General features: G+C 38.2%; 1 protein-coding gene across 1 annotated transcript in view; it reads right to left on the reverse strand.

Annotated features, from left to right (window-relative positions):
- Positions 1–6,195: 6,195 nt before the first annotated feature.
- The window catches only part of NOP58 (NOP58 ribonucleoprotein), a 28,433-nt gene continuing 20,454 nt past the window's right edge, over positions 6,196–14,174 (reverse strand). Inside the window, exons 10-14 of the mRNA XM_078147557.1 lie at positions 12,782–12,945; positions 10,728–10,862; positions 9,588–9,649; positions 9,073–9,218; positions 6,196–7,159 (exon numbers count right to left, since the gene is read on the reverse strand). Of these exons, the coding sequence (XP_078003683.1) occupies positions 6,912–7,159; positions 9,073–9,218; positions 9,588–9,649; positions 10,728–10,862; positions 12,782–12,945 (755 nt within the window). The 3' untranslated portion in view covers positions 6,196–6,911. The remainder of the gene's footprint in view (positions 7,160–9,072; positions 9,219–9,587; positions 9,650–10,727; positions 10,863–12,781; positions 12,946–14,174) is intronic.

A 14,174-nucleotide genomic window follows, 5' to 3' on the forward strand; every position in this document is an offset into this window, starting at 1 on the left:
GATGGGCTCATGTTGAGAAGACAGGGAAGGTTGTTTCAATAAAGGTGATTATTTTGGTTTTGGACATGTTGAATTTTAAGTGGTGACCAGGCATCCAAGTGGAAGTACATACAGTTCTACATGAGGCCAGGGTTAGAGGTAATGAATTGGGAAGCTGTCTTCTTAGAGGTGATAAAAGAGATTCAATTTAATTCAACAAACATTTATTACACATTTACTACAAACTGACCTCTAGGGACATAAAAACGAAAATTAAATAGTCTTTGTCCTCAAGAAGCTTACATCTTAAGGGACAAGGTGGGAGAGGGCAAGGATATAATTCATATACAAATAAGTATGTCAGAATGGCAAGGCAATCCGTCCCAGGTCATGCTATTTGCCCCAGAGCAGAACATTTCAAGGCCTTCTAAGGAAGAAGAGGGTGAACAGAACTGTGGTTTGGTGGAATCTGTGAGATGCATGGCAAAAACAAAATCAATGCAGCCAGAATAAGAGAATCTATTGAGAATCTCATCAAGCATCTCTGATATAAGTTTGATATCTAAGAAAACATAACTGACACAGAAGACTGAGAGTCATTCTTTAATTTCATTTTTTAAAATTCTGAATTTCTCTAAATAAAATGAACATTTTTATATATATTACATTGGGGAACAAGACAGAACTATACATGAAAGTGAATAAGAATTATTCTCCAACAGATAAATGGTCAAAGGATAAGAAAAGTTGTCAAAAGAAGAAATGAGTCAAAAGAAAAAAGAAAACACCGAAAAAAGTTCCAGACCAGGAGAAAAAGATTGTTAAAAATGGATGCCTTTTGTTTTTATATCACATATTCCTCCTTTATCTATTAAACCTTCCTTCCTTTGTGACAAAGATTTAAAAAGAGAAAGTAATTTAACAAAACCAACCAACACATCAACCATGTATTTGACAAGGCATGCAATATTGCACAACCGTGGCCCTCACGTCTGCAATTAAAGGAATATTTTCTCATCTTTTCTAGGCCTTGGTTCTGTTTACATCGCTAGTCATCACACATCTAGTTTACCTCACTTTCCATTTAGTCATATGTCCTTTGATGCTCTTCTGAATTCATTTTTGTAATTTTTTATGGTGCAATAATTCTATTACATTCATGTACAATTTGCTTAGTCACACAATCGATCAATGAGCATTTAGTAAGCATTTACTGTGTCCCCAACTGATAGGACACCTACTCTGTTCCCAGCACCATGAAAGGTTTCTGTTTTTGATCACCTTGAGGTAGCTACTTAGTAACGGGATCTACATCAAAGATTACTTGCCGTCCCTCCTAAATAACAAGGATAACAATTACTATTAACATTGATGCTGGCTATATGCCAGGCATTGTGCTAAGCACTTTATAATTACTGTCTCATTTGTGAGATCAGTGCTATTACTTTCCCCCCTTTATAGATGAGGAAACCAAGGAAAATGGTGGCTAAGTAATTTGCCTGGGGTCACACAACTAGGAAGCATCCAATGCATCCCCTAGCTATGTACATATTAGGATGTCCCCCATGCCTGGAATGTCCCTTTCACCTCACAATAGCTAGAATGTATACAGTGACTTAAGGTTGGAAAAAACTCTTTTGGACACTCTCCAGATGACCAGTATCCTTAAACTATAGCACCCAGGACTGGATGCAGTACTCCAGACCAGGTGTGATAAGGGCAGAGTGCAAGTGGAAATATCACCTCTATTCTTGGAAGCTCTTTATAAAATTGGAGAATGTTCACTTTTCTAGTCACTATACCACACTGCTAATTAATGTCGTTTGCAGTCAACTATACCCCCACCCCTCCTACCTTTTTCAAGACTGCTGTTTCTTCTAGCTATAGGCAGATCTGTAAGCCCCTGAGAAGGTCCTTTGACTCCAAATGCAATGTCCTTAACATTAAACTATACAAGCAGAAACAGGCAATCTTTTTTTTTTTCAATTTTTAGGCACTTGGGGTTTAAGTGACTTGCCCAGGGTCACACAGCTAATAAGTGTCATGTGTTTGGTCTGAGGCCGGATTTGAACTCAGGTCCTCCTGACTCCAAGGCCTGTGTTCTATCCACTCTGCCACCTAGCTGCCCCCACAATTCTTTCTTTATGGAGGATGAGGTACCCACAGAAAAGCTCGTCACACACAAGCAATAATTAACTTAGTTTGGTTTTCATTCGTGAAATTCAGATGCCAACATCGCTCTTACTTTACACAAACTTAGGTATGGGTCTGCCTTTCCATTAAAGTCAAATACTTTGGGCCACTGAGGCTTTTGATTTGATCCACTCAGTCTCTTCTGATGGCTGATTGCCAGAAATTGACCTTCCATAAATGAAAGGGTATTTACTATTTAATTTTTATCTTATTCTTTTCTACAAGAATTTTCCACTACAATGATTTTAAACTGCATTAAAAAACGCTGTCACTGTCATTGCAAAGGGCTTGGTTCTATTAATATTTCAAAGGAGTCACCTCTGACACCTACTCTTTTTTTTCAACTGTGTCTTACAGTACCACAGGTATAAATGGAAGGTGTTGAGTGGTAATAGTAAAGAATAGAAAGTATGAGGGACAACATGGAAATGGAAAACAATTTGGAAAGACATAAAAATTAAAAACTCACCTATTTTAAAATTAAGAACTGCTCATAAAACTTGATCCAAATAAATGTAATTTCAACATTTCAACGTTTGGCATCTTCTGATTCAGGTGGCAATTCTGCCAAACCTTTCAGGAAAATTCTTCATAGGTTGAAGTGATCAAAGTAAATTAACCATCCTGTGGCTATACTGGTAGAAAATTTCTCTCTAACCTCAGCTAAATTGGTCCTATTATAATATTTTTTAAAAATCCATCACTGGAGCTTAGGGGGATCTTCCAGAGTATAATCTGCTTGCTGACAGGCTGTCTGAGAATTCAGACTCTCATGAAGAAGCACAAGAGAAAGGACTTTAGAGAGAATACAGATAACCTTCGTGCGATAGGGTCAATTAACAAGTTATACCCTACCACTCACTTAGGGAGTGGATTTCAGAATGCTCATCCATCTTATCCAGGAAGCATTTAAGCCCCTATCATGCCAGCCACTGTACTAGCCTTTAAGAATACAAAGACTTAAAAAAAAAAGTCTTCTGACTCTTCTAGGGATGAGCTCCGTTCTGTCATTCTCAAATCCAATGTTCAAATCTTGGACACAAATCACAGAAAAACAAGCTGTGGTTTAGTACAGAAGACAGGACTGACTATTGAACGGAACAGACTCCAAACTACATGCTATAACAGCTCAAGGGTTATAAATGGGTCTTTTTTCCCTCTCCTTCCATATCCCCTTTTCTTTCCCATCCTCTAAGAAATGAGAAGGAACTAACTGGACAAGCTACCAGAAAAACTGATGGCAGCTTCCGTGGGCTAAGTCCTGATAAGGAACAAGGGGAAGTAAAGAGTTTGAACCAGCCCCAGATGTCTCGCCTCAACATCCCTATTAACCTGTCTCTGATTTGCATCTTGTCTGCTACTCTCCATCTCTATCAGTGTGCTCCTGCCCTCCCAGCTTTGGCTCATAATCAACAGCAAGGCATTCATTCCCACCACCCTTAGAAAGAGCTTTTGCTTCTGTCATGCAAAATGGAGTTTTGTCCAGCATGTCTTTCTGGCTTGCTGTGTTAAGTTTGTCTGCAAACTTGAAGCCAGGAGCACCTTGCTTTTTAATCCTGTGATTCTTAGTAGCCTTGGGAAGGGAGTTATATAATTATGAAGGAACCAAGGATCATGGAAGAGAAAATTGAAAATTTGAATTTGCACAAATGCCATATAATTAAAATTAGACTGGAAACAGTTAACTAAGAAAAAAAATGCCAATACAACTTCTCATGTCCAAGATAGAACGAACTGGTTAAAATTTACAAGCCATTCCCCAACTGACAAATTGTCAAAAGATACCATTAAGTTCAATGAAAATCTGAACCCTGAAAAAAATCCTCCAAAAACACTCATTATTACAGAATTGCAAATTAAAGTAACTGAGGTTCTACCTCACAGCCATCAGATTGGCAAAGCTGATCAAAAAAGAAGAAAAAAAAAGAAAGATGATAAATGACAGGCAAATTGATATGCTATTACTGGTGGAGTTAACAATCGGCTCAGCCATTTGGGAAAGCAATTTGTAACTAAGACCAAAATAGTGACTAAAACTGTACATTGACCTTTATCATGACTAGGTCTATACTCTAAAGAATTCAAAGAAAAAGTCCTATGTACAAAAATATTTATCAAAGCTCTTTTTTTTATAGCAGTAAAGAACCGGAAGGTAGGTGGTGCTACTCAATTGAGGGATGGCTGAACACATTATGTTGGAAGAATGCAATGGAATACTATTATGCTTTAAGTGAAGGTTTTAAAGAAAACTTGGAAGACTTGTTTTTTGAAATGACTCATCATAACAGTTTACATACAAAGCAGTATTATAAAACTGAACAAAAAACCCCCTAAGAAACGATTGATTCAATAATTAACCATGATTCTAGAGGACCAACAAAAATGATGCCTACCTCATGACAGAGGTTATAAACTCTTTTTCAGAGACACATTTTTCAACATAGTGAATAAATCTGTTTTTGCTTGAATATGCCTATTATGAGGGTTTCATACAGCCAGGTCCATATTGTGAATAATGAACTCTCATGAAGTGGTTGCATTACTTGAATTTGCACTGCATATTTCCATTGGGCTAGAACCAACTATCTTATTTTACATAACTATAACTTCAAAGTGGGAATTTGAGTATGTGACCACTTCACAGGATTTATTATTGGCACTAATTTGGATCTAGATGTATCTTTTCCCTTCTCTCAGGGGGTAGGGGATTTGAGAGGTAGGTGGGACAAAAAATGCTTGATAATAAAGCTTTTAAAAAATCATGGAGGTAAGCCACTAGCAAAATAGAAAAGGCTTCATTTATAAAGCAGTACTTGAGCTGAGCCCAGAGAGTCCAAGAGGCAGAGGTAATGAGGGAGTATATTCCAAAAGCAGAGAGATAGTTGAACACTTCACAAGGAAAAGCAAGGTCAATCTGGCCTATCATATGAAGGAGAGTGATGTATGAGGCAGGTAAGAAAGTTAGAGATGGATTACTTAGGAAGACTTTTAAATATCCAAAAAGAGAATTTATCTGTTAATAGAGATAACAGGGAGCCCCTCAAGGCAGCGTAACTTGGTCAGACCTGTGTGCATCAGTAAAATCACTTTGGCACCTATGTAGACTGTGCATTGGAGAGTACAAGAGATTTGAGGAAGTCCAACCAGGAGGTTATTCCAGCAGCATAGGCGAGGGGTGAGAAGGGCTTGATAAAAGTGATACAGTGAATGCTATGAGTGTGAATGGTGAGGTGATAGTTGTAAGAGATGCTGTCAAACTGATGGGACTCGGCAACTGTTTTGTGGAGTGACAGTGAGGAGTTAAAGATAATGATTCAGAGGTTTCAAACATATATAATCAAAAGGATAGCAATCCTCTAGGCAGAAATCAGGAAGTCTGGAAGAGATGGGGTTTGGAGGAAAGAGCAATTGTTTCAGGCAAGTTGAATTTGAGGTCCCTACAAAACATCTAGTTCAAAATGTCCAACAGAAGGCTGGTGTTGGAATAGCAGAGCTCATGTGAGTCACCTGCTTTGGAGACAATGAAATCACCCAAAGAGCGTATAGTCAAAAGAGAAGAGGGTCCTGCCCAGGGCCTTGGGATACAAACAGCTGGCAGGCATGATGGGGATCTAGCAAAGGATACTGAGGAGCAGTTACGTTGGAGAAGCTGCAGAGGGTGTTGGAAACACCTGGAACAATTTTTTCTAGCCTTTTCTTACCTTCCCTTTGATGTGACTGCTCTCACCTTTATCCTTAACAACCATACCACCCTGAATGGCACAGAGAGGGCAGCCGAACAAAGAGCAAATTAACCTTCAAAGTAACAAAAAAGTAAATGCCAAGGATCAAAGAGCATCATGGACTATTAGAAAAGGACTGGGCTCCAGGCTATAAGCCCTGACACTCTGAGCCTTAATGTTCTCATCTGCAAAACAAGGGGAATTGGACCAAATGACTCTAAAATGCTATGCTATTATGAAATTAGGCCAGTGACCGATGATTCCAATGCTGGAGGTATGAAAACATACAAGTGACTCATGATACAAAGAAAATATCTTTACTTGTATATCAAAGACTCTAGGAATTGGAAGGGGATTTTTTTTTTTAATGAGAGAAAATGTCAAAAATTAAGTGTCCGGTTCAAGACTGAAAGCCATAGAAGATACGTTTTGTCCTCTTGTCCTGATATTTCAAAGACCATCTATGGCATGCGCCAAGCTGAATTGGAAGGAGAATCTATTCAAGTTATCAAAACCTTTAAGCTGTTCCACGTCACACGTCCACAGTTTCTTTCTTTTTTTTCTTTTTCTTCTTTTTTTCTGGCTCTGAAAAGAATGAAAACAGGATAGAGAATTTTTTAATGAGCTCTGAAAACCGGTACCAATTTATGCTAGCAACAACTAAAAAAAATCCACATAAATGAACCTTTTAAGATCTTTATTAAAATCTGAAAACCTGACACCGCAAGCTCTCTCAACCAAAAACCTCCCCTTCTTCTCTCATATTTCAGGGAGTTGGCAAACTACAGCTCAAAATTTGCCCGACCACCTCCTTTTGTATGGCCCCTGAGCTAAGAATGGTTTTCACATTTTTAAATAATTTATTGCATTAAAAAATGTAAAAGCCACTCTTAGCTCACTGGTTATACAAACCAACCCTGATTCTATTCCAAACTCTCAGTAAAATCATCAGACACAAAGTAATGGAATTTTGCAAATATAAGTACCATGAGGAAATCAAGTTGTAAATGATTTTGCCTACTCATCAAAAAGATTAATATTTCTTAAGTGGCTGCTTATGGTACCACTGTATAATGATTTAAATATAGACTTGTTCCCACAACCACAAAAAATGCAGTAATTAAACTTGAATCGTACTTCAATGACTATACTAGTGGATGGCTCTTCTTCTGAAGGAGTTTCTTCTTTTATTTTCTTCTTTTTTTCCTTTTTATCCTTTTTCTTTTTCTTCTTTGCAGAATCAATTTCTACTTCTTCTTCTTCCTCTGTAAAGAATGAAAAAATACGGAATACTGGATTTAGGAAACTTAAGAGATCATGTAGTTCAACTTTCTCTTTTCAATGAGGCCACGAGAGATGAAGTGATGGTTTGAAGACTGTCAGAATTCTTCCTGTCACAGTGGACCTCAATGCCTTAAGGCTCCTTGCAACCAAAAAAAGAGCATCTATTTCCAAAGGACATTGCTTTACTTTTTCCATGTGAACCCTAGGATGCTAGAAGTATCAGAGACCTAAACAAACCATCAACTTTTTTCATTTTACAGAGAGCAACATGAAGCAGCTCTTAAGGCCTTGTGAGAGATAGTAATGAAGATGAGCTTTTTGTGCTCACAGCACTCAATAGGACTCTGTTTTCAGTGCTGGTGATGGATTGAAGATCCACTCTCACCCCTCTGGGGCACACACTTAAAGACAGTGGTCTAAGATAAGGGATAGTTTATGACTCTCAGAGCTTCTCCATTAAAAATTGGATAGGCTTTATACGGTCCTAACTTTAAACCCTGACATCACAAGCACCTAGATCTCATCAACTGAACCAAGCCTAGAACACTACAATTTTATTTAAGTTCCCTGGATTATAACGAAGTCTTGTATTTTTTTAACTTAGCTGATTCCCTGAAGGACATCAGGAATTTCAACACACTTTGTCTTGTTATGCACTAAGGTTCTGGTAGTAACAGACCAAATCCTGTATTCCAAGAACTGAGATATGGGTACTAATTAGTATTTCACAGGCATAGTAACTACCACAAAGAATGATGCTCAGTCATTTCCTTCCCTAGCAGAGAAAATGGGGTTTTATGGTTTTGCTTCTGTACTTATACAAGTTTCTAAATCCCAGAAGAGAGATGCTTAAATGCTTTTATTTCCTCGCAACTGGCTCAAATAGTAAAACAAAACAAACAAAAAACCAACAGTAATTTATCAACAGCATACTAAATTTTCCTACATAAAGCATCAAACGAAGCACAGATGTGTCATGTGATTCCAGTCCAATCTGTTCCTCTCACTGAAATCTGCTTTACAACAGCATTAATAGACAAGATATCTACCTCCTTCTTGAAAATCTGTAGTGAGCCCTTACTATGCTGCAAGGTGATCCAATCCCAATGTTGAACATGTCTAAATTGGTATTATCTCACCAAACTTAACTTTCTGATAACTTAACCTGTTCTCTCCCCTTCTACTCGGCCTTCATATTTCTTTCCTGGTGCTACAGGCTGTGTAAATGGCTCAAAAAAGCATCAAGGATTACGAACTGCCCAAGTTTAGTATTCAAAATCTGGAGTCTGACATTCAGCCTTCATATTAGTTTCACCCATGTACTTGCTTACCTCTTCATTCCTTCATCTGTAAATGACTAGTATGTTGTATATTGGAGACTTCACTGATGTGGGAATGTGAGGCTTTTTTTTAAAACTGACACGCTTAGACAGAATTTCAGAGAAGACAGTGACTAAAATTAACTTTATACTTCAAAGGGAACATGGACTAGAAGTAGTATTAACAATAAATAACAAATGGAAACCATCTCAACCCTGGCAATTTAATTTTACCAATAGTGAGAAGTGATCCGAACATAAAAGCAACCATATATAAATATTTAATGACACCTTCATTATGGCTGAGGATCAATTGTTCTTTTCTAAATATGGAGATATAGTTAGGAGATGACCAGAAGGTTCCCCTCCCTTCCTAATATTAGCAAAGATATTTTAAAAGATGACCTATTTGCTAGTTTAACACCATCAGCCCTCAAAGACGTAACACTCTTTGAAATGTCCAGAGGAAATGCCTATTAGTCTTTTCAAAACCAAATACCTCTCCAAGATCATCAATCGGTAACTAACAAAGACACTCAAGTACAGATTAGACAAAAGAGGAAGTTCAAAACAACCTTTAACTTCGACAATCTTGGCTTTTTTTGCTTTCACTTCAACCTTCGGTTCATCATCTTGTTCTTCTGATGCTTCTTGAAACTTGCGTTTCTTAGACAATGTTGGAAGAGTTGAGTCACCAGACGGATCATAAGTTTTTATTTCACTGAAAGAGAGTCAAGTAATACCATCAAGCTCTACAGATATTTGAATCTTTTTAACTGGAAGATTTTTAGAATTCTGTAAAAGGTGGCATAATGCAGGTTTTAACATTACAGTGTGATATGACTTGCATCTGAAATATTTTGGGAGGTATATGAGTTAAATACTAAAAAGAACCTTTCAAGCAAATCTAACACTTGAATAGTGGTGAGCTAGCTGAATCAATGTTCCCCCATTTAGGAGCCACAATGGCATAAATCATCTTAAGATTTCCTTCCAGACTGACAAGAAGCAGATGTGCCTTGTGACAGGTAAGCTTTCAGTGAGGTACAGCTGAGCCCTCCCCAGACACGATGAGCACCTGCCTACCTACCTTTTATGGAGATACTTTTCTGTTTTTGCTAATGCCTTTCCTGTGCCACTGATTTTTCTTATCTGAAAAGCAAAAGAACAGTCACCCACAATCAAACTATCCATTCAGTTTCTTACAATTTCACTCATCCATATTATCTCTGAACATACATACTCTATAGTCCAGATGTGTCCAATCACACAAAAAAAGTCCACAAGGGACGCAGGAAAACTAGGTTAATTTTTTCAAAACACTGAATGACTGTCATTTATAGACTTCTTTATGATTTACAAAGCAATTAATAGACATTAGTGCATTTACAACTTGCAATAACCATGTGTGGTAGGTAGCAGAGGTATTATCACCCCCATTCTACAGATGAGGAAAGTAAAACTCAGAAAGGTTATTTCTCTATGGCAACAAGGTAGTTCAGTAAATAGGGTACCGGGGGCCTGGAGTCATGAAGACCAGAGGTCAAATCTGGCCCCAGATACTTACTAGCTATGTGACCCTGGGTAACTCAGGTAACCCCTGACTGCCTCAGTTTCCTTAGATGTAAAATGGGGATAATAATAGCACCTCTCAGGTTTGTGATATAATAGCTGTAAAGTGCTTAGCAAAGTGCTGGGCACAACACAAAGTAGGCACTTAATAAATACTCTCCCCACCCATCTTCTGCTGGAGTCACTTGTTAGCAAATGTCAAAGAGAATTTGAAGCCACGAGTTCCTGACTCTGTCAGGTACTCTTCACTATACCATGTACTTGGTTTTATTAGACATAATATAGTAAAGAAGAAACTCTTCTAGACCCAGAGCAGAATGCCAGGATGACTCCAGTTGGTAAACTGCTCCCGGTTTCTTACTATTTAAACACATACACAAAGAACAACATGATTGAGCACGCTAAACATAAAAAATACCACTCACTTCTTAAAATTGTGAACTAGTAACAAGCTTTAGTAAAGCACAGGAAAGAAGCAGAGTGATCTGTACAAGTACAAGCAATTTAAAATTCACAAAAATACTATTTTGCTCTTTGCCCTATTTTTAGAGCTTTAATTCTGTTTTTAATTAAAATGTACTAAAACTGCAAATTACCCTCTCCTCCTGGAAATCTTCCTATTTTGTTGTTCAAATGTTAGCAAGAACATAGCTCTTACCCCTCTCTCTTCCAAATGCCTCAGCCGAGCTTCTAATTTGGCTCTGTTCTCAATTCCCATCTCAGCACTAGAATCCTCTCCAAAAGCATCATAACGGATAGCCAAAGCAGTCTTGGCTGCCAACATTCGAGAAATCTGGAAGAGATACAGACGATAAGGACATTCATTTGACACACCAAGAGAATAGTTACTTTGCCCTCTCCACCATTCTTCTTGTCATTTCTCAAACCTCTGTGACTAACAACTAGTCTAACCCATGTTCTGACATTACCCAGCAGGGGCTTGAATACTCGTTTTTGAATCTGCTTATAGTAGTAGTCTGATGACATAGTTATTCAGCCGTCTTTTCCCACTTTACTCCATTCTCCCAATGGACGGCTCTATTATCTCTCACAATTACAAAGATCCAGAACTTTTAAAACTTCAGCGTCTGTCACACTCTCCACCCTAATACAACCTTTAGCGCCCTTTCCTCAACATGGACCCTATGGGCCTACTCTACCCCCTTGAGTGTTAAACTAGTTAAGACTGTCCCAGCAACCCTTGCTCTCTTCCCCATCCTTCCACTGCTCTTGCCTTGTGAAGATCCTTACTAGTCAGCATCTCCATATCTATTTTCTCTACTTCTGCTGAGATTAAGCATCACTGGGAGAAAAGTCATAACCCTGTGGATTCCACCACTACAAATCTGTTCTATAACCACCAATGAGTGCTCTATACACACACCAACTTTCTATACCTCATTCCTCCTTTGCCCACAAATTTCCTAAGTTTTCTTTAATCCTAAAACAGCCTTCCCTTGATCCTCTTAGAACCTCTAGCTAACATCCCATATTTCTACTCCTCTTCATACTATAATCAATTGTAAAAAATATGCCTATATCCACGTCCCTCCTTTCCCATCAACCACTCTTCCCAATCCCCGAAATTGATTTGACTCCATTCTACTGAAACTACTTTCTTAAAGGTCACTGAAAACATTGGCTTTTTTTCCCCCCTGTCTCATTTTTTTTGCCTTCTCTAAACCTCTTATCACTGAATCAGATTCTCCTGGCTAGTCTACCTCTCTGACTGCTCCCTTTGCTTGACCCTTTTTGTTTCTGCCTCAACAGTCTGTCTCTGCCCTACACCTTTCTCCAACTCATCCTCTAAAATTCACCCAGATTCCTATGGAACTTTAAGGTTTACAAAGCATCCTCCATTCCCCAACCACTTTGTGCCTAAGATTACAGACAGTGTTGGAGTCAGGATTTAAACTCTTGCCCCAAACTCCTTGTCTAGTACTCTTTCTTGTGCACCAACCTGGCAGTCTACTCACTCCTCCCCTGGCAAATTCCTTCATTACTCTAATTTAAATGATTAGCACCATGCAGATGTCACACTTTTTCCTACTATCCTGATGTTATCCTTATGTGCACCCAGGAAGAGATACTGTAGAAATGTTACTAAAGAGTGAAAGAGAGAGAAAAGAGACTGATCCAACTGCATCAACTACATAGGCATTGTGGACCTCAGTAATACTAAAACAAAGACACTATGGACACATATGCCTTCTCTTCTATCTATACCAAATGTGCACGAGTCACCCATATATGGATCAAAGACTTCCTGAATTAGAATATTAGGAAACAAAGACTTTCACAAGTGATGACCACATCTCTACTAGTCCATGATTAACTAAAAGATGCAGAGAATCAAAGATCCCCTTTATTATCTGCTGATTCTGAAAAAAAAGCACTGGATTCAGCATAACAAAATGGTGCCTTACAAGCTCTTTCACAATAAGGTGTCTTCACCTACTACTGGTCAAGAAAAAATAGCTAATTATATTTGAGTTTTTATCCCCTCAGAAACTCTCCTAACATATATCTCTCATCTTGTAAAAAGTTCCTATCTCCTCTCCACTTACACTGAAAAGGAGGCGACAGCTGAGATAAAGATGCTTGTTATATGATGGCAAACACATGGAGCGAGAAATTTCTTGGAAGGAAAGAAATTCACGTGAATTTTTCTTCTTGAGAAACGAGATATCTGAGCAACAAATAGCAACTCACTTTTCCTTTGTTTTTGGGGGTGCTTTGGCCCACAAGGGAAGCATGATAAATTAGGCCATATTTAGGGGTATCCCGTCTCGTCTTCAAGGCTCTAAAGAGGGCCTTCTCAGCTCCTAGTATCTGCACAGTGGAAGCTGCATGCTTTGCCAAATTCAAAAGGGAACCTAGGATAGAAGAAGGTTACAAATTGTAAATAGAGTTAAACATGCAAATTGTGTGAAATCTTGAGCTAAAGTGTGAATGGTCAAATCACTGAAGGCCATATAAATATTTTGTATCACGGTTGTTTAAAAATAAGACGTAAAATACCAAATCATTTACTAGCAGCATTAAGTTTAGCTTATACAAAAACAAGAGGAAGAGAAAAAGAATGTGTTTGAATGAACAATTTTAACTAATGGTAACAGTTATCTATAGTCATATGAAAAACTGTTCTAAATCACTATTGATTAGAGAAATGTAAATCAAAACAACTCTGAGGTGCCATATAACACCTATTAGACTGGCTACCATGACAACACAGGAAAATAGCGGAGTTGTGAACTGATGCAACCATTCTGGAGAGCAATTTGGAACTATGCCCAAAAGGCTGTAAAACTGTGCATACACTTTGACCCAGCAATACCACTTCTACGTCTGTATCCTAAAGAGATCATACAAAGGAGAAAAGGACCTGCATGCACAAAAATATTTATAGCAGCTCGTTTTGTGGTGGCAATGAATTGGAAATTGAGGGGATGCCCATCAAACGGGGAACAGCTGACCGAGTTGTGGTATACGAATGTAATGGAATAGGACTGTGCTATAACAAATCATGAGCAGGCAGACTTCAGAAAAACCTTATATGAACTGATGCTGAGTGAAGAGAGCAGAACCAGGACAGAACACTGTACACAGTAAGGGCCATATCGTGCGACGACTAACTCTGATAAACTTATCTCTTCTCAGTGATGCAAGAAATAAGACAACTCCAAAAGACTCATGACGGAAAATGCTATGCGCATCCAGAAAAAGCATTATGGAGTCTGAATGCAGATCTAAGCATATTATTTCCTCTCTCTCTCTTTTTTGTTTCTTCTTTCTTGTGGTTTCTCCCACTGGTTTTAATTCTTTACAACATGACTAATGTGAAAATAGGCTTAATATGAATGTATATATAGAGCCTATATGAGATTGCACTGTCTTGGGGCGAGGAGAAAAGCTGCAATTTGAAAATAAATAAATAAATAAAAGAGGGAGGCTAATTAAAAAAAGGAATACTAATTATCCCCTTTTAGTTACTACACTGGGACCTCACTATACCACCATACTTGAGTTTGATGTTGTGGGAATGGCATAGGTAATCACTGGCTAACAGTGAAGTCCTTTTGTATTCCAATAATTTAATGCCAAT

Source organism: Phascolarctos cinereus, unplaced genomic scaffold (assembly GCF_003287225.1).
Source record: "Phascolarctos cinereus isolate Bilbo 61053 unplaced genomic scaffold, phaCin_HiC Scaffold_7;HRSCAF=346, whole genome shotgun sequence".
Classification (NCBI taxonomy): domain Eukaryota; kingdom Metazoa; phylum Chordata; class Mammalia; order Diprotodontia; family Phascolarctidae; genus Phascolarctos; species Phascolarctos cinereus.